Source organism: Orycteropus afer, unplaced genomic scaffold (assembly GCF_000298275.1).
Source record: "Orycteropus afer afer isolate SDZICR_OR568_19922 unplaced genomic scaffold, OryAfe1.0 scaffold00098, whole genome shotgun sequence".
NCBI classification, from domain to species: domain Eukaryota; kingdom Metazoa; phylum Chordata; class Mammalia; order Tubulidentata; family Orycteropodidae; genus Orycteropus; species Orycteropus afer.
The window spans coordinates 8,544,024-8,568,049 of record NW_006921685.1 but is presented as its reverse complement, the minus strand read 5'-3'; the positions used below and the strand labels follow the sequence as shown (position 1 = coordinate 8,568,049).

Sequence of the window (24,026 nt, the reverse complement as noted above, 5' to 3'; positions counted from 1 at the left end):
GTTAATGAGTATAAGGTTGGTGACAGGATTAACTTTTATTTCCCCTCTTAAAAAATATGCCCTCTTATACAGTACTGAGTTCTCAGTGAAGGTAAACATGGGTATATGGATGGATAGATAGGTGGACAGGCTAAACGATTAGCTATGTGTATGAAGGAGGGAGTGTATCCAGGATCATATATAGGGTTGGCAGACAATGGTCCTATAAGTTTATGTGAAGGATCAGAATCCCCAGGAGTATAGTACAACTGACAAGGGGCTAGCTTGTGGTCACTGCTTGGTCACAGCCAGCTACCCACAGCGACTGAGTAGTTGATCCTGAAGGCCTGGGACCATGGTCACAGGGGACATCAAACTCAATTGGCATAACATACTATACAAAACATTGTTCCACCTCCTACTTTCATGAGTAGCAAATGGGATCTTAAAAGCTAGCAAGCTGCCATCTAGATGTAACAATGGGTCTCTCCTTGTCAAGAGCAAAGAAGAAAGCAGAAAAACAAAATTAATGGAAACAATCAGTTCCCACGACTGTTACACCATCCGATCTGCAACCTATACAAGTATGAGACCAGAAGAACTAGATGGTGCCCGGCTACCACTGTCATCCACTTGGAAGGGATGTAGGAGATCCTGGATAGAGAGGGAGAACAATGTGGAACAAAACTCAAAATCATTTGGAGGGGGAAAAAAAGGGGGGGGGGATGGTTGGGACCAGGTTTGCTGGTCCAATAGAGCCTGGTGGAACCACTGAGACTATGTCCCCTAGCTACCCTTCAGGTCTGGAATTGAACCCACACCTGTGGTTTCCAGCCAAACCAAGTACAGGCATGTGAGTTGAACATTTACCTCAAGTAGACACACACCCTCGAGAGAATAATCATGGGAGAAGGAAGGGCAGCTTATGCACAGGGAGACAGCTTAGGGGGCAGGAGAGTATGGAGGGATGGACACTGGGAAGTGGTACCATGGGGAGGAAGTTGGAGGGGAGCTGTTGCATTGTGGTAAACTGTGGTCAATGACATGAGACAAAGTATATGTGAACTGCTGTATCGAGAGTGAATTTGCTCTGTAAATCTTCACCCAAATCACAATTAAAAAAAAAAAAAAAGTTATACTAAAAAAAAAAAAAAATGCCCTCTAATATTCTACCAGATGTCACAAAAGCTACCAATACTTTGAAATAATTTTTGAAACAGCTTCTTTTCATTTATGGATGTCCTCTTCTGCATATTGGAGCAGCAATAATGTAGTGCTGTACTAACCATCGCTGTTGCTTTTATTTTTTTCTTTGCTTCCTCCACTATTTACTACACATGCAAAGGGTACCTTAAGATGTTTGATATACCCCCTGGTGCTAGACATGTGTTAATCCAAGAAGACGAGGCTTCTCCTCATATTCTTGGTAAGTGTTTCTGTCCATATAATTCTGCTTTAACATGCACTTAAACATGAATTGTATATATATATATACATATATATATACACAAACACACACACACACATAGATAGATATACATACACACACACACACACACACATATATATATATATATATATATGTACACACAGATACATACATATACACACACACACATACCTATATGGACATATAGGTGGTTGTTGTTGTTATGTGCCATCAAGTCGAACCCGACTCATATCAGCTCCTTGGGTTTCCAAGGCAGTATCACTACAGAAGTAGCTTGCCCCATCTTCCTTCCAAGGAGTGGCTGGTGGATTTGAACCACCAGGCTTCTGGTTAGCAGTCAAGTGCCTTAGCCACTATGCTACCAGAGCTCCCTGACATATAGACATATAGGTATGTATATGTCTATGTATGTATGTTTATGTATACATAAACATATATGCAAGAATGAAAACTACATATAAATGTATTCATTTAATAAAGTGTGGTTTTGTCGTCATTTCTTCCAACTATTCCTATTTTAAAACAAGAAATATCCAAAGCTAAAGTTTTATTTTGAAGTGGAACCTGAGATTTGCTCATTACTACATGAGGGAAAAGAATCATTTGACAAGTTTGTATTTGTTATATATTTTTCCTCTACATGAAGGGATCCTGAAAAAAATAAATATGCTAACAAAATGTACTAAATTAAGAAATAATATCAGAAAATTTGCCATATTTATGTTGACAAATGAGTTCTGATATTTGCTTGATACTACACTGTGTGCCTCCTTATTTTTATTGGATTTTAAGTTTTCTGACTAGAAAGCAACCACATGCTTCATGTCAATTTTACTAGTCTAATATTAAATTTTTCCTAATTATCAGTCATGTGTCATGTTTCTGACTGACACATGCAGATCTATTTGCATGGCTGTTTAGAATTTCCAACCAAAGATTCCCTTCCTCCTTTATGAGAGGATCTTGTACAAATGCTGCTTTGAAGAGGTTTGTATTGAAAGTGTATATACAGTATAAGCATGACTTTTATATATTACTTGGCCTATTTAACTAATAAGAAGAAAGGCATCATCTGTCAGCACCATGAAAATTTGTAGCAAATTGCTTCTTCTCACATGTGACTTAAGAATAATTAATTGCTTTCTAGTGCTTCATAGAACTGTAGTTTTTTTTAAAACTATCTAAATTATGTTCACTGCCAGATGACATAGCAATCTAGCAGTTAGCCATAGTTCTATCTCCAGTAATTGAAATTCCTTATTCTTCAACCTAGAGTTCAGGTTATTATCGTTGGAAAATTTAGACTAAGTTCAAGAGAAGTAATTCTATGACTTAATGGAATTTTTTTCTAGTTTAAACATCTCCAACATTTTAAGTGCCATTTACAACTCTTTATCCATTAGAGGAAGCATTTTTATTTTATATGTAGTAGATCTATAGTACATTAAGAATTTTAGCAGTGGTAAGCAGCTTTTTTAAGCCATATAAGTAGGTGACATGTCTTGGAATTTTATAATTTTAAGAGCTAAATTGTTTGCTTGCCTGAAAATTAGTTCAGCTCTATTTTGTGCCTACAAATATTTTGACCAACTTGAAGAGATACACAGTAAAGTAAATGAGCCATTATTTTACCTGCTGTCCTAGCATAAACACTAATTATTATTAATTAATTATTGGGGAAGTATATACTGTTTCCTAAATATGCCCAGCTCCCTAAGGAAATGTATAAGAGTTGTAAACTGTTAACCTCTTTGACAGTGTTTTAAAATTTGGGAATATGTGCTGATCTATTTTGTTTCCCATTAAAATATCTGTCCATTGTTTTTGATTAATTAATAATGCTACTTGAACATTTTAAATACTTCATAAAGGAAATAGGAGTCATATCAGACTTAGCACTCATGTAGACTGTTTTGATAGAGAAACATGGTCTTAACATGATACACTTAATATAGATCTTCAAAGCTGTCATATGATAAAATGTGTGCTGGCTACTATTTTTCTTCCTTTAGCTATTAAGAACCAGGCTACAGGCCACTATATTTTAAATGGCAAAGGCGAGGAAGCCAAGTCTCGGACCTTCATAGATCTTGGTGTGGAGTGGGATTATAACATTGAAGATGACATTGAAACTCTTCACACCGATGGACCTTTACATGACCCTGTTATTGTGTTGGTATGTGAACTCAATATGTAGTTGATTTAATCCATAATTTCCTAATTAGTTAATCTTAAAATACTTTTACCTTTAACATTGATTATTTAGTTGGTTGTTTTTTATAAGTCCATTTATCTATTCCTTATTCTTTGTACAATCTTGTCACATATTTTATTTTACTTACATATTATTTTGACTTAAACAGTAAGTTGTGTTTTAAAGATCTCAGGAGAAGTAAAATAGGATTTTTCTGTTACAATTTCTGGTACTCTTCATTTCTTCATATAGATCTAACTTTCCATCTGATAATGTTTATCTTCAATATAAGGACCTTCCTTTAGCATTTCCTGTAGGTGTAGGTGTGCTAGCAATGAATTACCTAAAAATGGTATCTCACCCTCATATGTGAAGGATATCTTCACTGGGAATGATGTTTTGGGGTGCTAGTTTTTGTTGTTGTTTGTTTTTCCTTTGAGATCATTAAATATATTTCTACACTGCCTTCTGAAATGCATAGTTTATGATGAGAAGTCAGCCTCATTTATATTGCTGCTCTGTAAGTAATGTGTTATTTTTTTTCCAGAAGTTTTTTTTTTTTTAAGATTCTCTCTCCCTCTCTTAACAATTTTACTATGATATATTAGGATGTTTTATCTTTTCTATATATCCTGCTTTGTGTTTCACTGAATTTCTTGACTGTGTAGATTGATGTTTTTACTAAATTTGGGTAAATTCTCCATTATGTCTTCAGCTATTCTTTTTGACCCCATCATGTTCTTCTCCACTGCTGAGACTCACGTGTATGCTAAACCAGTTAAAATTGTTTCATAAGTCTCGTAGGCTCTGTTCATTCTTTCGTAGTCTTGTTTTCTCTGTTCTGCAGATTGGATAATTTCTGTTGAGCTGTGTTCAGTTCACTGACTCTTTCTTGTGTGTCCTCAATCTGCCTTTAAGCCTAACCAGCCAGTTCTTTCAAAATCAACAGATGGTTTACTTTCCTAGAATTTTCATGTTTTATTTTTCTTTTTTTAAATGATATTTGTTTGCTAAGATTTCCATATATGTTTACTCATTTTGTCCAAATTTTCCTTTAAATTCTGCATCTTCATGGTATCCGTCTCTATTGGCTACCTTTTTATTTCTTGATTTTATGTTATGTTTTCCTGCCTCTTACAGTTTTTTGTTGTACACTGAACATTATGGATGATAAATTATAGGATATTTGGTTTACATTGCCCATCTTACAGCCTTTCCAGTTTTGTTCTCACAGGAAGCCAAATTCTTGACACATCCTCTGATCCTGTGTCAGGAGCCCTGTTGGCCCAAATGGTTAAGCACTCAACTGCTAATTGACAGGCTGACATATCAGAACCACCTAGCCACTCCACGGAAGAAAACCCTGGTGATGTGCTTCCATAACATTACAGCTAAAGAAAACCCTGTGGGGAAGTTTTACTCTGTCACCTGAGGTCATTATGTGTCAAAATCAATTTGATGACATCCAGCAACAACAGCTGATCCTGTGCAGTCTGGCTTTATTCTTTGTCAGGGATAGCCTATTTCATTTCTTTCCTTATTCTTATGGAATGGCTATCCTGGTGTCTTAACTGAATACATGACATGTTAATAAGGCTTCTCTGCCCTGCCAGATCAAAAACCCAAGTTTCTCAAACTTGATTACCCTTTGGTATATCTATCCCACTCCCAGCCCCTCAGCAGCCAGCAGGCTTTGTGGTGTCTTCCTGGGAAAACACAAATCAGCCCTTAGTCAAGGACCCATGCAGACCTCTGGGCCAGCTCTCTATGCAGCTCCCCATTCTTCAGTATCCCGCCATGTGAGTTCCAAGCTGCTGTGTCCCCATCTCCTCAGTTCAGTGAGACTGCTGTGCTTGACTTGGGCTCCTCCTCCCAATGCCATGGCCCAGAATCTGTCCTAAGTCCATACCAGGGTGTGACATGTTTCTCTTCTCATAGGGATCACTGTCCTGTGCTCTCTGTTACTCATTGCCAAAGGACCAGTTGCTGAAGATAGTCTTTTCATCTTTATGGCTTTTAATGACAGAAATACAAATTCGTTATTCCCTGATAGATGAAAGCAGAAGACACCTACCTGATTGAAATGTATAGTTAGACACTGTACACAAATATTTATAGGATTTGCTATAAAAATATTATACTAATAAGAAATTTTCCAACTCAATTTCAAATCTTCTTTTTCTTTGAAAATTATGTCCCTTTGGTGAAATGTCTGTTCAAAGCTTTTGTCTGTTTTTTAAGTGGGTTGTATTCTTTTTTTATTGAGTTTTGAGAGTTCTTTAGATGTAATCAGTGTAAGTCCTCTGTGAAAATTGTGATTTGCAAATATTTTCCCCCAGTCCATAGCTTGCCATTTCATTCTCTTACTTGTACTTTTCACAAAGCAAAATATTTAAAATTTTTTCTGGAGTCTAATTTATCTTTTTTTATTATTATTTCTGTTATGAATCAAACTTTTGGTTTTCTATTAGAGTATTTTTGCCTAGCCCAAGGTAAAAAAAAAAATCCACTTTTTCTTTTGTAAAAGTATTATAGTATACATTTTCATTTAGATTTATGAAATATTTTGTGTTAATTTTTATATAGATTTCACATACGATGTTAAGGTTATCTTTTGGCATATAGATCTTTGTATTACCTATTACTGCATAACAAATTACCCCACAAACAGTGACTAAAAACAAGAAGCATTTATTATCTCATGGCTTCCATGGGCCAGGAATCTGGCAGCAGCTTACCTGAGTCATTCTGTCCCAAAGATCTCATGAAGTTCCAGTCAAGCTGTCAACCATGGCTACAGTCACCTCAGGGCTTGTCTAGAGGAGACTCTGCTTCCAAGCTCAGTCATGTAGCTGTTAGAAGGCCTCAGAAGATTGCTTCCAAGCTTTTTCATGTAGCTGTTAGCAGGTCTAGTTCCTTACCATGGGGGTCTCTCCATAGGCTGCTTTAGTGTCACAACATGACAGCTGACATTCCCCACCCCGGGACTGCCTCACAACACAACTAGTAGCTCTCTTTCATCAGAGGAAGTTACTCAAGAGCTAAAGTAAGTGAGAGAGCACACCTAAGGCTAAAACCAGTCTTTTTTAACCATAAGACTAAAGTCAATCTTTTTTAACCCTATACTGAAAGTGACATACCATCACTTCTGTAATATCCTGTTTGTTAAAAGTAAGTCATTGAGTCTAGTCCACACTCAAGGGAAAGGGAGCTAAGCTCCACTTACTGAGGTGAGAGATATCTGAGAATATGTAGACATTTTTAAAGCCACTTTAATGTCCAGTTATTCCAGCACCATTTGTTGAAAAGACTGTCATTTCTTGATTAAATAGCCTTTTCATCTATGTTAATTGTCTTAATTTGTGTGCGTCTATTTCTGGACTTTATATTCTGTTTCATTGGATAGATAATTTTATACCAAAAAATAAATTAATCAAGATTTTACTTAGACTTAAGTTTGAGTAATTGGGAATCAGAAACTTTAGTTCACTGTTAAATAATTCCACTGAGTTCTTTTCCAAAGGCATAGGTATCTGGCTTCAGAACCCTAATTCTCATTGTGGTAGACTGCCTCTTTGTCTTTCCCACTGATGGTGGTATGACCACAGGGAGCAGTGTGGACTGGAGATATGAGAAGAGGATTCTGTAGTTAGGAAGAGGGACGGTGGAAAGCAGGACTCTATTGTCATGACCTTTTTATTCTTTCTAAATAACTGAAATCCCAGGTATGGGACCTTACAGGACAGTGACTAGGATGTCAGGCGTTAAAGAATTAGACATTTAACTAGAGTTTAAAGATTTGTGCTTGACTTTTAATGCTTTTTTTAAAAACAAAAACTAATACAAAAAAAAAAAAAAAAAGAACCGACCCAAATAACAAGCTTATTTATCCCAGTGGGCTAATATCACTTGATATCTCAAATAAAGACTGTTTCTGAAAGTTTAGTTAAAAATACAAATGAACTGTCTATGTTTTTATTTACGTATTATTGGTACATTACTATAAAAGCTATGTAAAAATCATTTTAAACCGATATTTTTATTTGAAGAGACTGCTTTGCCCTAAACAAATTAAAAGTAAATAGCAAATTGAGCAAATTAAAAGTAAATAGCAAATACAAGAACATACTTGTGATGCTTATTATATAAAGGGTCAATACCCTTACTGTATAAATTATTTAAGAAAAGATATACATGTACACCTATGTCTCACTTACTGACTCTTATTATGCAACATTTTACATTTATAACATAGCCAAAACTCTATCTAACTATTTTGCATATTGAAGATTTATGTCTGGCAGTAACTAATTCCAAGGTGCAAGGCAAGAATAACACTGATTGTGATGGTTAAGTTTATGTGTCAACTTGGCTGGGCCATGATTCGCAGTGGTTGTGCATCATTATGTAATTATGTATTTGGAATTATGTAATGATGTAATCATCCTCCATTTTGGATCTGATGTGGTCATCCATTTTTGCATAATGCCAATTTTCATATAATGACCTAGTCTGTGGAAGCTAACCATGTGGATAAATGAGGAGTAGAGACGTATATAGACACATACACACACACACATATACGTTAATGAAAAAGGAGTACTTAGCTTGAACATGTAGTATACATAGACAAAATACAAGTTCCCAATAAATTTAGGAAAATTAAACATAACTAGTTATCAAAGAAATAAAAATTTAAAAAGTAGTCTCATCCAATTAACAAAGAAGAAAAAATAATATGTAATACTGAGCAGTGTAGGAGCTCTGGTGGCATACTGCCTAAGGCATTTGACTCCTAACCAGAAGCCTGGTGATTCAAACCCACCAGCCACTCCTTGGAAGGAAGACTGGGCAATCTTCTGTAGAGATACTGCCTCGGAAGTGCAAGAAGGTGTCACTATGAGTCAGAATTGACTCAATGGCAGTAAGTTTGGTTTGGTTTTTGAGCAATGTACTTTCAGTATGAAAATACTAATTGTATTTAACTATTTTGTAGGGTCCTTCAAAAGTCTATAAGCACATTGCTGTCAAGTTGATTCTGATTCATAGTGACTCTATGGGACAGGTTGGTGCTGTAGTCTTTATGGAAGCAGACGGCCTCTTTCTCCTGTGGAGCAGTTGGTGGGTTCCAACTGCCAACCTTTCAGTGAGCAGCCAAGCTCTTAACCACTGCACCACCAGGGCTCCTTTTTTTGTATCCTTTAACTTACTGAGGAAAACCAGAAATCTCCACAAAAGTGGAGACAAATTCTAATAAAGTAATTAAAAAAAAAAAAAAGATTAAATTAGTCAGACTACCTTTTGATTAAACACTATCCTGAAATTTAAAATCATATTTTTCAAAGAATATGTATTATCTTGGAAAATGTGCATAACATATTAAATGGAATATGTAAGGTAGGAAAAATAGGTGACCCTCCTTGGGTTTCCCAAGTGGTATCACTACGGAAATAGATTGCTCAACCTTCCTTCCGAGGAGTGGCTGGTGGGTTTGAACCGCCAACCTTTTGGTTAGCAGTCAAATGCCTTAGGCACTACACCACCAGAGCGCCGGTGTATATGCAAACACAATATAAAAATATCTTGAGGGAATTTCCCAAAATAATAAAAGTGACTGCTTCTCCCTGGTGTGGTAGAATTATGAAGAATTTTTATTTTCTTATTTTTCATAATGTGTATGTTTTCTAGAAGAAACTTTATTACTTTTTTCATCATGACAGTTTATTTTAATGAATAAAGTATACCCTAATGAAACCTTATAATGTATCTTATTATAAAGTTAGCATTGTGCAAAGTCTGCCATCAAGTCAATTCCCACTCATAGCAGACTATAGGACAAAGTAGCACTGCCCCAGAGAGTATCCAAGCCTATAACTCTTTATGGAAGCACACTGCCTCATCTTTCTCATGCAGAGTGGCTGTTGGCTTTGAACACCTGAACTTAAGAGTTAGCAGTGAAATGCCTTAACCACTGTGCCACCAGTACTCCTTAATGCAAAGCCTTACTCCTCACTATATATGTTTTTTATGGTCAAAGTTTTGTATGTTTGCATTTTTTCCTTGAACAGTGCACGCTTGCACCTTAGTTAAAACAAAAACAGTATGCTTTTACAAACTACTCTAAATTTTTCCAGTTTTAATAAAAGCAATATTTGGAAAGATTTGTAATTTTTCACTCAAAATTTAACAGTGTCTCAGGTGATTTACACATCTCTTTCATGTGTATATTAGATTATACCTCAGGAGAATGATACCCGCTGTAGCCTGACCTATAAGTACATCATTCATGAAGATTCTGTACCTACAATCAACAGCAACAATGTGATCCAGGAAGAATTAGATACTTTTGAGTGGGCTTTGAAGAGCTGGTCTCAGTGTTCCAAACCTTGTGGTGGAGGTAACCATTGAGTATTTAATTATTATATTGAAATGCAATCCGTGTACAAGCCGGTGTTCTTGCTTCTACCTTAAGAATTGTCTCTAAAGGAGGTCACAATCTGAGAAACACTCAACATAACAAACAAAATATAAGTTAAATGCATTTTTACTGTAATCTAAAAATCAGGAAAAGATAAGAATCCATTCATAATCCTTAAAATCCTCTCTCCTTCTCTTAGGTGCTTTAAAATTCAAATTCCTTGTAACGGTTCTGTTAATCACTGTACTTGTCCCCAAATCTAAAACACTCCCAAATTCTTTGCCCTCTGGTTATTACCTTTCTTCTTCTTCATCTTTTTTTTTTTCATATCTATTCATTTCTTTTCTAATAATAGAACTATTAGTTATATAACCCTGATTATGTACAGATGCTTTTTATATTTTATATAATAAATGCTTTATATGTTAATTCATGATCGTCATAATGGCCCTATAAGGTCAGTATTATTATAATGCTTATTGATTTAAAAAAAAATGCTATTGATTTGATTCTCACTGATAATGACCTTACAGGACAGAGGTGAACTGCCCCATAGTGTTTTCAAGGCCATAATATTTATGGAAGCAAACTGCCACATTTTTCTCCCACAGAACTGCTGGTGGGTTCAAACCACCAACCTTTTGGTTCCCACATTAACCACTGTGCCACCCTGGCTTTGTTAACCAAAACCAAACCTGTTGTCATTGAGTTCATTCTGACTCATAATGACCCTGTCAGAGTCACTAGAACTGCCCCATAGAATTTCCAAGGCTGTAAATCTTTACAGAAGCAGACTGCCTCATCTCCCACAGAGTGACTGGTGGGTTTGAACTGCTGACCTTTTGGCTAGCATCCAAGTACTTAAACCATGAAGCCACAAGAGCGCCAGCTCTGTCATCCAAATTCAGTCCCTAGCCAGGGCATCTCATGTGTAGCCACTACCTGTCTAGCAGTGGTGGTTCTGTGTTACTATGATGCTAAGCATGTTTTAGTGGAACTTCAAAACTAAGAGAGACTAGGAAGAAAGACTTGGTGATATACTTCTGAAAATCAGCCAGTGAAAACCCTGTGGATCACAAAGGTCTGATTATCAGCCTGTCATGAAGATGGAACAGCACAAGGCAGCATTTAGTTCTGTTGTGCATGTGAGGTCGTCAGGAGTTGGGAGTTGACTTGATGGCAGATAATATAAATATTTTACTAATGGAGATACCGCCACCAATAATCTATCAGTTTGTCGTACTATGATGGCTTGTGTGTGGCTGTGAGGCTGGAGACTATGCCACCGGTATTTCAAATACCAGCAGGGTCACCCATGGTGGGCAGAATTCAGCGGAGCTTCCATACTATGGCAAACTTGGAAAAAGGAAGATGCTCTCAGCTTCTCAAAAAATTGGCCAGTGGAAACCTTATTAATAGCAGCAAACACTGATATACTACTGGAAAACTTTATGAATAGCCCTGAAACTTTGTCTGATATAGTGCCAGAAGATGAGCCTCTCAGGTCAGAAGGCACTTAAAATATGACTGGGGAAGAGCTGCCTCTTCAAAGTAGACTCATCCTTAATGATGTGGATGGAGTAAAGCTTTCAGACCTTCATTTGCTGATGTGGCATGACTCAAAATGAGAAGAAACAGCTGCAAACGTTCATTAATAATCAGAACATGAAATGCATAAAGTATGAATCTAGGAAAATTAGAAGTTGACAAAAATAAAATGGAGTGCATAAAGATTGATATCCCAGGCATTATTGAGCTGAAACAGACTGGTTTGGACCATTTTGAATCACACAACTGTATGCTCTATTATGCCAAGAATGACAAATTGAAGAAGAATGGTGTAGCATTTATCATCACAAAGAATGTTTCAAGATCTATCCTGATGTATAATGCTGTCAGTGATAGGATAATTGCCATACACATACAAGGAAGACCAGTTAATACTATGATTATTAATATTTATGAACCAACCGCCAGAGCCAAAGATGAGGGAATTGAATATTTTTACCAACTTCTGCAGTCTGAAATTGACCAAACATGTAATCAATATATGTTCATTATTACTGGTGATTAGAATGCAAAAGTTGGAAACAAAGAAGAATCACCAGTAGCTGGAATATATGGCCTTGGTGATAGAAATGATGCTGGAGATCGCATGGTAGAATTTTCCAAGACCAATGACTTATTCATTGCAAATACCTTTTTTCAATAACATAAATAGTGACTATACACGTGGACCTCACCTGATGAAATATACAGAAATCAGATTGACTGTTGTTGTTGCTAGGTACTGTCAAGTCCGTTTCCAACTTTATATACAGCAGAATGAGACACTGCCCAGTCCTGTGCCAGACTCACGATCCTTGTTATACCTGGGCCCATCATGTGTCAATCCACCTTGTTGAGGGCCTTCCCCTTTTTTGTTGACTCTCCACTTTACTAACCATGACAGCCTTCTCCAGAGAAATCTCTTCTGACAACATGACCAATGTAGGTGAGATGAAGTCTGGCCATTCTCACTTCCAAGGAGGATTCTGGCTGCACTTCTTCCATTTTTTGCATCCCTTTTGCGTTCTAATCACCAATAAAAATAAACATATCTTGATTGCATGTTTGGTCATTTTCAGACTGCAGATATTGGTAAAAGTATTCAATTTCCTCATCTTTGGCTTTGGTGGTTGGTGCATAAATTTTAGTTCTTTTAGCAATCCACAGTACTTTCAGCATTCTTTGCCCACACCACAACTCAAAAGCATCAACTCTTCTTTGGTCTTCTTTATTCATTGTCCAGCTCTCACATGCATATGAGACAATTGAAAATACCATGACTTGGGTGCATCTTAGTCTTCAAGGGGACATCTTTGTTCTTCAGCACTTTTGCAACCGATTTGCCCAATGCAGTATGTCATCTGATGTCTTGACTTCTGCTTCCATTGGTGTTAATTGTAGAGCCAATTAATATGAAGTCTTTGACAACTTCAATCTTTTCTCCATTTATTTTGATGCTACTTATAGGTCCAGTTGTGAGGATTTTTGTTTTCTTTACATTGTGTAATCCATACTTCAGTCTGTAGTCTTCAATCTTCATCACTAAGTGCTTCAACTCTTCTTTACTTTCAGAAAACAAAGTTTTGTTGTCTGCATATTTTAAGTTGTTAATGAGTCTTCCTACAATCCTGATGCCATCTTCTTCATATAGTACAGTTTCTTGGATTATTTGCTCAGCACACAGATTAAGTATGGTGAAAGGAAACAACCCTGATACACTCCCTTCCTGATTTTAAACCATGCAGTGTCCCCTTGTTCTGTTTGAACAATAACCTCTGGGTCTATGTACAGGTTCCTCATGAGTACAATTATCTCTTCTGGAATTCCCATTCTTCTCAATGTTATCCATAATTTCTTATAATCCACATTATCAAATGTTTTTGCATAGTCAATAAACACAAGTAAGCATCTTTCTGGAATTCTTTGCTTTCAGACAAGATTCATGTGATATCAGGAACAATATATCTCATTCCATATTCTCTTCTGAATCCAGCTTGCATTTCTGGAAGTTCTTTATCAATATGCTGTTGCAACCATTTTTGAATTGTCTTCAGTAAAATTTTACTTGTGTGTGATGATGATGATATTGTTCAGTAATTTCCACATTCTGTGGGATCACCTTTCTTTGGAATGGGTACAGATATGTATTTCTTCTAGTTAGTTGGCCAGGTAGCTGTCCTCCAAATCTCTTGGCATAGCTGAGTGAGTGCTTCCAGCACAGCATCCATTTGTTGAAACATCTCAGTGGGCATTCCGTTAGTTCCTGGAGTCTTTTTTTTTTTGCCAGTTCCTTCGGTGCAGCTTCAGGTTCTTCCTTCAATACCATTGGTTCTTGATCATATGCCACCTCCTGAAATGGATGAACATCGACCAATTCTTTTTGATACAGTGACTCTGTGTATTCCTTCCATCTTCTTTTCATGCTTCCTGCATCATTCAATATATTTCCCATAGAATCTTTTGATATTTCAACTCGAGGCTTAAATTTCCTCTTCACTTCCTTCAGCTTAAGAAATGCCAAGTGATTACATTTTGGTATTGTAACACCAGGTCTTTGCACATTTCATCATAATAATTGATTTTGTTTTCTTGAGCTACTCTTTGAAATCTTCTGTTCAGCTCTTTTATCTTGTCATTTCTTCCATTTGCTTTAGCTACTCTTCACCCAAGGGTAAGTTTCAGAGTTTCTTTTGATATCCATTTTGGTCTTTTCTTCCTTTCTTGCCTTTTCAGTGACCTCTTGCTTGTTTCATGGATGATGTTCTTGACGTCATCCCACAATTCCTCTGGTTTTTGGTCATTGGTTTTCTGTGCATCAAATCTATTATTTAGATGGTCTCTAAATTCAAGAGGGATATAATTAAGGTCATATTTTGGTGCTCATGGACTTATTTTAATTGTATTCATCTTCAACTGGAACTTGCATATGAGGAATGGATGGTCTCTTCCACAATCAGCTCCTGGCCTTGTTTTGGCTGTAGATACTGAGCTCCTCCATCACCTCTTTCCTCAGATGTAGTCAGTCTGATTCCTGTGTACTCCATCTGGCAAGTTCCGCATGTATAGCTGCCATTTGTGTTGTTGAAAAATGGTAGTTGCAATGAATAAGTCATTGGTCTTGCAGAATTCTATCATGCCATCTCCTGCATTATTTCTGTTACCAAGGCCAGATTTTCCAACTACATGTCATTCTTCTTAGTTTCCAACTTTTGCATTCCAATCACCAGTGATAATCAACATATCCTGATTGCATGTTTGGTCAATTTCAAACTGCAGAAGTTGGTAAAAATCTTCAATGTCCTCATCTTTGGCTTTGATAGTTGGTAAGTAATTTTGAATAATAGTAGTATTAACTGGTTTTCCTTGTAGGTGTATGAATATTATCCTATCACTCACAGCATTGTACTTCAGAATAGATGCTGATACATTCTTTGTGGTGATGAATGCCATGCCACTCTTCTTCCATTTGTCATTCCAGGCATAGTAGATCATATGATTGCCTGATTCAAAATGAGCATAACCAGTCCATTTCAGCTCACTAACACCTAGGACATCGATCTTTATGCATTCCATTTCATTTTTGACAACTTTCAATATTTATAGATTCATACTTCGTACATTCCATGTTCCAACTATTAATGGAGGTTTGCAGCTGTTTCTTCTCATCTTGGGTCATGCTGTGCCAGCATATGGAGGTCACAAAAACTTTACTCCATCCACATCATTAAGGTTGGCTCTACTCTGAGGAGGCACTCTTCCTCAGTCATATTTTGTATGCCTTCTGACCTGAAGAGCTCATTTTCTGGCACTACATCGGACAATGTTTCAGGGCTATTCATAAAGTTTTCCAGTAATATATCAGACAGTGTTTTACTGCTATTCAAAAGGTTTTCACTAGCCAATTCTTTGAGAAGTGGATGGCCTCTCCTTCTTCCAAATCTGTCTTGGAAGAAACCACCACAGTAAAACAAGCTGACAGACAAGTTTGTCTCTCTCATCTGTTCTAAACTGCTCCACTTACTTCCTGGTCTCCCTCAGCCACTCTCAACCCACCACCCTGCCTCACTTCCTTGCTGGCCAGCTTTTCACAGATCAACAATATCTGTTCAAAGAGGTAATGGAGAAACTCAATGTCTTCAGCCAGAACAAGGCCAGGAGCTGAATGTGGGAAGAACATCAACTGCTCATATGCAAGTTCAGGTTTAAGCTGAAGACAAATAAAAGAGGTCCACAAGAGCCAAAATATGACCTTCATTATATCCCACCTGAGTTTAGAGACCATCTAAAGCATAGATTTGATGCATTGAACACAAATGACCAAAAAACAGATGAATTGTGGGATGACATCAAGAACCTCATCCATGAAGAAAACAAAAGGTTATTAAAAAGTCAGGAAAGGAATACCAAAATGGATGCCAGAAGAGACTCTGAAATGTGCTCATGAATGGAGAATAGCTAAAGCAAATGGAAAAAAATGTAAAAGCTGAACAGATTACAAAGAGCACCTCGAGAAGAGTAAGTCAATTATTATAATGAAATGTGCAATGACATGGAGTTAGAAAACCAAAAGAGAAGAATACACTAGGCATTTCTCAAGCACAAAGAACTGAAGAAACACTTCAAGCCTCGAGTTGCAATATTAAAAGATTCTATGGGCAAAACATTGAATGATGCAGGAAACATCAAAAGAAGATGGGAGGAAAATACAGAGTCACTGTACCAAAGAAATTGTTGATGTTCATTTCAGGACGTGACATATGATCAAGATCTGACAGTACTGAAGGAATAAGTCAAAGCTGCACTAAAGGAATTGGTGAAAAACAAGGCTCCAGAAATGCAAAGTCATTCAATTGTGTCCATGATCATAACAGATTGTGGATAACATTGAGAAGAATGGGGATTCCAGAATAGCTTATTGTACTCATGAGTAACCTGTACATAGACTAGAAGGCTGTTGTTCAAACAGAACAAGGGGAGATACTGTATGGTTTAAAATCAGGAAGGGAGTGTGTCAGGGTTGTAGCATTTCACCATACTTATTCAATCTGTATGCTGAGCATATAATCTGAGAAGCTGGACTATTTGAAGAAAAGCTTGGCATCAGGATTGGAGGAAGACTCATTAAAACCTGCAATATGCAGATGACACAACTTTGTTTCCTGGAAGTGAGGATGACTTGGAGCAGTTAGTGTTGAGGATTAAAGACTACAGTCTTCAGTATGGCTTACATCTCAATATAAAGAAAACAAAAATCCTCACAACTAGACCAGTAAGCAGCATCACGCTGAATGGAGAAAAGATGGAAGTTGTGAAAGACTTCATATTACTTGGTTTCACAATCAACACCAATGGAAGCAGCAGTCAAGGCATCAGACGACATATGGCATTGGGAAAATCTGTTGCAAAAGACTTCTTTCAAGTGCTAAAGAGCAAAGATGTCTCCTTGAAGACTACGATGCACCTAACCCAAGCCATGGTGTTTTCAACTGCCTCATATGCATGTGAGAGCTGGACAATGAATAAGGACAAATGAAGAGTTAATACATTTGAGTTGTGGTGTTGGTGAAGAATGCTGAAAATACAGTGGACTGCTAAAAGAGCTAACAAATCTGCCCTGGAAGACAGGTAGCTGGAATGCTTCTTGGAAGTGAAAATGGCCAAACTTCATCTCACCTAATTTGGTCATGTTGTCAGAATGGACCATTCTCTAAAGAAGGATCGGTAAAGTAGAGGGTTGACAAAAGAGGGAAAGGCCCTCAACACGATGGATTGACATGGTGGTTGCAGTGATGGGTTCAGGTATAATAGGGATTGTGAGGCTGGCATAGGACCAGGCAGTGTTTTGTTTTGGTGTTCATGAAGTCACTATGAGTTGGAGATGACTCGATGGCATTTAACAGCAACAACCTGTTGAAATGTTTCAACAAATGGATGCTATGCTGGAGGTACTTACTCGTCTATGCCAAGAAACTTGGAAAACAGCTACCTGGCCAACTGACTGGAAGAGATCCATATTTGTTCCTATTCCAAAGAAAGGTGATCCCACAGAATGTGAAAATTATTGAATAATATCATTAATATCATGTTCTGGTTACCTATTGCCTCTCTGACAGAAATGTACTACAAATGGGGTGACCTTAACAAACAGGAGTTTATTCTCTTACAATTCAGAAGGCTAGAAGTCTGAGTTCAAAGAAGTCTGAGTGAGAGCCCCTCAATCTTGGGGTCCAGCTCTGCCTCCTGCTCACAGCCCACTGGAGCTAGAGGTGTTTCTTCAGTCACCTACTGACTGCTGAGGCTGACAACCCAAGGTTGACAAGTAAAAAGGCACAATCCCAATGTTACCAAACCACACAATAGGCCATTAATTTAAGTTCATTGTAAGTCCCAAGGCCAGCAGAGCATGGCAGGTTGCTGAACAATGACACAGCTACATGTAGGGTCCAAGTGTGCCATAAGCTAGAGACTATCCCCAAGGCTTCTCCTTATATACAAAAGCAGACCACATCCCAAAGGCAGCTAATCAGCTGCTTGTGGTAGATCCCTCCATGGAGTTGATTGTCAGTATCATCATAAGGAATAACTACCACCAGCTTCCCAGCCACTCAACCAGGCGCAGCTAAGTTGACATACAAACTGAACTACCACATAACACATGCTAGTAAAATCTTGCTGAAGATAATTAAAAAAAAAAAAAAAAAAAAAACAGTTGCTGCAATATATTGACAGGGAACTTCCAGAAATGCATGCTGGATTCAGAAAAGGACATAGAATGAGGGATATCAATGCTGCTGTCAGATGGATCTTGGCTGAAAGCAAAGAATACCAGAAAGATATTTACTAGTGTTTTATTGACTATGTAAAGGAATTCGACTGTGTGGATCATAATAAATTATGGATAACTTTGAGAAGAATGGGAATTCCAGAACACTCAATTGTGCTTAAGAGAAATATGTCCATAGACCAGGAGGTGCCATTTGAACAGAATAAGAGGATAATGCATGGTTTAAAATCAGAAAGTGAGTGTGTCAGGTTTGTATCCTTTCACCTTACTTATTCAATCCGTATGCTGAGCAGATAATCCAAGAAGCTGGACTATATGAAGAAGAATGTGGCATCAGGTTTGTAGGAAAAGTCACTAATAACCTATGGTAGGAGCTCTAGTGGCGTAGTGCCTAAGGCACTTGACTGCTAACCAGAAGGTTGGCAGTTCAAACCCACCAGCCACTCCTTGGAAGGAAGGTTGGGCTTCCTTCAGAAACCCAAGGAGGGGTTGCTGTGAGTCAGAGATGATTTTACGACACATACAACAACATAGGAGCTCTGGTGGCATAATGCCTAAGGCATTTGACTGCTAACCAGAAGTTTGGCAGTTCAAACCTACCAGCCACTCCTCTGAAGGAATACTGGGCAATCTACTTCCATAAAGATACCATCTCGGAAACCCAAGGAGGGTTCACTATGCATTGGTGCCGATTTGATGACAGTGAGTTTGGTGCAGATGACACAACCTTGCTTCCTGATGACTTGAAGCCCTTACTGATGAAGATTAAAAACTACAGTCTGCAGTATGGATTATACCTCAACATAAAGAAAACAAAAATCCTCACAACTGGATCAATAAGCATCATCATGATAAATGGTTAAAAGAAGATTGAAGTCATCAGAGATTTCATATTACTTGCTTCCACAATCAACACTAATGGAAGCAGTAGTCAAGAAATCAGACAACATATTGCACTGGGAAAATCTGCTGCAAAAGACTTCTGTAAAGTGCTGAAAAGCAAGGATGTCTCTTTGAAGACTGTTGTTGTTGTTGTTATGTGCCATCGAGTCGGACCCGACTCATAGCGACCCCTCCTTGGTTTTCCGAGGCAGTATCACTACAGAAGTAGATTGTCCCATCTTCCTTCCGACTTTGAAGACTAAGGTGCACCTAACTTAAGCCATGGTATATTCAGTCACCTCATATACATGTGAAAGGTGGACAGTGAATAAGGAAGACTGAAAAAGAGTTGATGCTTTTGATTTGCAATGTTGGCAAAGAATTATGAAAGTACCATGGGCTATCAGAAGAACTAACAAATCTGTCCTGGAATAAGTACAGCTTGGAAGCGAGAATGGCCAGACCTCATCTCACCTACTTTGGCCGTGTTATCAGAGGAGACCATTCCCTGGAGAAGGATATCATGCTTAGTAAAGTGGAGGGTCAGTGAAAAAGGGGAAAGCTCTCAACAAGATGGATTGACACAGTGGCTGCAATGATGTGCTCAGGTATAGCAAAGATCGTGAGGCTGGTACAGGACCAGGCAGTGTTTTGTACTGTTGTACATAGAGTTGCTGAGTTGGAACTCACTCAACGGCACCTAACAACAACAACAACGTGAGGAAACTGAAGTACAGAGAGAATTGGTGACCTGTCCAAGGTCATACAGCTAGTAAGCGACAGAGCCAAGATTCAAACCCAGATTACCTGTCTTCTGAGTGCATCCTCTTACTACATTATGCCACTTCTCTGCCCTCTTCAGGGTAAATCAATGGCGGTGTTCTCAGTGTTTCTCAATTTGTTTCACATGCATTCCCTAATTTTGAACAACATTGCTGAAGGACTGATCTGGCCTAAACAGAATTCTCCTCAACGGGCAGGAGATGGTAAGAAACTGCCACATTAATCATAGTGAACTAAGGAGAATAAAATAACTGTGCATACTTTATCATTTTAAATTCAAGTATGTATTTCTAAAATAGCTTCCATTTTAAGAGGAAAAGTAAAATATTTTTAGTGGATTACTAAAATTGACTCTTCTTTATTCACTAAAGATATTTATTTAATTTGAATCCTCCCTTTGCTATACCCACAGGATCCACCTTGTCACTGAGATTTTTTGAGATACACTTTTCAATACCTACTGTATCTATTACTTCCTTGCCAGGCTTCGTTCACTGTTTTAGAAGAGAATATTCTTGCCACAGCCTCTTGACTAGCCACCCACCTTTGATTTTCTCCTCTTCCTTTACCTGCTAGAGTAGTCTTTGTTGAATAAATGAATGAGTAACATTATATTTTTCCTCTCATTAAAATCTATCTTCTAATGTTTTTCCCTGAAGGCATAACATCATTTATGTAGTATTCTTACCAAAAATTAATAACCTGAATCTAATAATAAGGAAGCAGTTGTGGGACATGTTACATAACAAGGGCAGTTATTTCTCAAGAGAATTAAATACTTTGAAAGACAAAGAGAGGCTCTGAAACAATTCCAGATAGGTGGGAGCTAAAGAAGCATGACATCTACATTATTAGATGTAATGCATGATGCAGAGTTGAAAAAAAAGAAAGAAAATTATAGGAATAACTGACCAGATTTGATCATGTATATTAGATAACAGCATTGTATCTATAAATTTTCTTATTTTAAGAATTATATTGTAGGTATGGAAGAGAATGTGCATGTTATGAGTACTTAAGAATGAAAGATAAAAATGTCTGTACCTTCCTTTCAAGTGATTCAGCAAAATAATACATATATAAAGAAATCTAGTCAAATGTGGTAAAATAACAAAAGGGTGAAACTAGGTGAAGGACAGACATGTTCATTATGCATTCCTTGTCAGTTTTTTAGGCTTCTTTTCAAAATGTGTAAAAATTGAAATATAATTACAAATGTCAAAGTTGGGAGTTGGGGGAGACCTCTTTCAGTAACTGTATAACTTTTAGGGAAAAGTACAAACACTTGCCAGGCACTTAGACTTTCAAGATCTAATCCTTTTCGATCTCTTGCCCCTTCTCACATGGTGCTTCACCCATTCAAAGTGACCTGCAGGGTTTTGTCATTTCCTCAACTTACAGTATTTTTCTGCTTCATTTCTTTTGCTTTACCCAGTACTAGTTGAACTTCAAGATTCTGATCAAGGTAGTGTTGATCTTACAAGTTTTCCCTGCCCCTTCCCCATCTAAGTTGGAAGACTTCCTCTCTGTGTTACTTGAGTGCCCTCTACAGTAAGAAATTTGCATTAAAAACTTATGGTCTTCAAGTAGATTCCAACTCAGAATTGACCCTATAGACAGAGTAGAACTGTCCCCTAGAATTTCCAAGGCCTTAAATCTTTTACAGGTAAGCAATCTGCTACTAAAAAAAAAAAAAAGTTGGTGGCTTGAACCTATCCATTCATCTGCAGGTGAAAGACCTGGCAATAAGCTCCTGTAAAGATTACAGCCTAGAAGACCTTATGGGGCAGTGCTGCTCTGTCACTGGAGTCAACCAAACATCAAAAGTGACTCAGCAACATCTAAAAACATAAAAGCCTAAGGATCCCTGGGTGGCTCAAATATTTAAACAAAAGGTTGATGGTTACCCACCTGGGGACAATGAAGGAAACAGGCCTGGCAGTCTGCTTCCAAAATGGCACAACCTTGAAAACCCAATGGAATAGTTCTGTTTGCACACGAGGGGTGTCTATGAGTCACAATCAACGTGGTGAATGAGGCCAGCTAGCCACAACAATGATAAAAGCTAATGTCGCCAGGTATTGTCACAGTTATCTCTTACCCTAGACCATGTATATTCTAGGTATAGTTCCTTAACAAGTATACATTTGCTATTTAATAATTTATAATATTTATTAAATGTAGGCTTTAAGAAAACAATTATTTTCTTGTTTGTTTATTTCAACTCCAGCACCTAGAACAGTGCCTGGCGTATCATATACATATAATAAATTTGCTGAATGAGTTAAATGATCAAATATATAAAATAGCAATAAGTAAGTGATTAAATACAAATTATTTCCTTTTCCAGGTTTCCAGTACACTAAATATGGATGCCGTAGGAAAAGTGATAATAAGATGGTTCATCGCAGCTTCTGTGAAGTCAATAAAAAGCCAAAACCTATTAGAAGAATGTGCAATATTCAAGAGTGCACACACCCACTGTAAGCACTTATTTTAACTCTCCTGAGATCACAGTAATTAGAGTTCAAATCTCTTTAAGTCTTCTTAATTTTAATTCTGTTTTTTGCCAAAGCTTTACATGTTCCTGGTTTACAAAGTCAAATCTTTATATAAAAATAAGTTGCACTTCCCTCACCTCCACTCTATTACTGCTGTTTCATTTCTTTTGATATTGATACTTACATATTTCCATCACTCCAAAATGTTTTTCTTCCTACTCCTCAATTTTTTATTTTTAGATATTATATACTGAATTGCCACTGTTTAATGTGAGCTTTAGCTTTCTTTTATGACTCCTCTCCAAATACACTCCCACATCATACTTCTACATCCCCTAATAGTTCCAGCATTACTCTAATATTAATATCAGTGAAAAGATTCACTGATATTAATATTCAAAGTTTATATTTTGTTGTATAAATATGTCATATAGCATACTCAGATTGTTTCCTTTCTTATAAAACTGAATTCATGAATAATAATAATTATCTTGTTTTGATCTGTTTGATTTTTTACTACTTTTCACTCATTCATCCCCAAACTCTGTACTGTGAGTATCAATTTCCTCTCAGTACTAAACATTCAAATGTCCTGTCACTTTCTTCTTCTTAAAGCTATTTCTCAGAGAGTTCACTGTGTTCCCGCTCTGGAGTGGACGACCACACAGCTCTCCTCCTGGAGTTTCCTTTTCCATTCTCACAGTAACTTCATGAAAAAAATATATATACATAGTATATTTTTTATATAAGAATCAAATTCTTACATATCTAAGGAAGTATATAAGAAGTTAAATTATAATAATATATATAAAGTCTTTCTTCCTCACTAACCCTTGATCATTTGGATGTGTGTATATATTGGATATGTGTATATTTACATATATGTGTATGTGAAAATATATATTTATATATAAAATATATATATACTATATACATACATGGGAGCTCTGGTAGCATAATGGCTAAAGCACTTGACTGCTAACCAGAAGGCTGGCGGTTCAAACCCACCAGCCACTTCTTGGAAGGAAGATTGGGCAATCCTATTTCCATAGTGATAGTTATTGTTAGGTGCCATGAAGTCAGTTCCTAATCATAGCCACCTTGTGTATAATAGATGGTCCAGCACCATCCTCATAATTGTTGGCTGTGTTTGAGCCTATTGTTGCATCCACTGCGTCAGTCTTTGTCATTGAGGGTCTTCCTCTTTTTCATTCACCCTCTACTTTACCAAACCCAAGGAGGGGTCGCTATGAGTCAGGGCTGACTCGACGGCACATAACAACAACAACAACAACATATACATACATGGGAGCTCTGGTAGCATAGTGGCTAAGGCACTTGACTGCTAACCAAAAGGCTGGCGGTTCAAACCCACCAGCCACTCCCCGGAAGGAAGATGGGGCAATCTGTTTCCATAGTGATACTGCCTTGGAAACCCAAGGAGGGGTCGCTATGGGTTGGGTCTGACTCAATGGCACACAACAACA

The 24,026-nt window shown here is 37.4% G+C and overlaps 1 protein-coding gene across 1 annotated transcript in view; it reads left to right on the top strand.

The window, feature by feature from the left end:
• The window catches only part of ADAMTS3 (ADAM metallopeptidase with thrombospondin type 1 motif 3), a 504,788-nt gene that overhangs the window by 462,183 nt on the left and 18,579 nt on the right, over nucleotides 1-24,026 (top strand). The window contains exons 16-19 of the mRNA XM_007942793.2: nucleotides 1,325-1,405; nucleotides 3,442-3,605; nucleotides 9,855-10,020; nucleotides 22,389-22,521. Coding sequence (XP_007940984.1) covers nucleotides 1,325-1,405; nucleotides 3,442-3,605; nucleotides 9,855-10,020; nucleotides 22,389-22,521 — 544 coding nt within the window. The remainder of the gene's footprint in view (nucleotides 1-1,324; nucleotides 1,406-3,441; nucleotides 3,606-9,854; nucleotides 10,021-22,388; nucleotides 22,522-24,026) is intronic.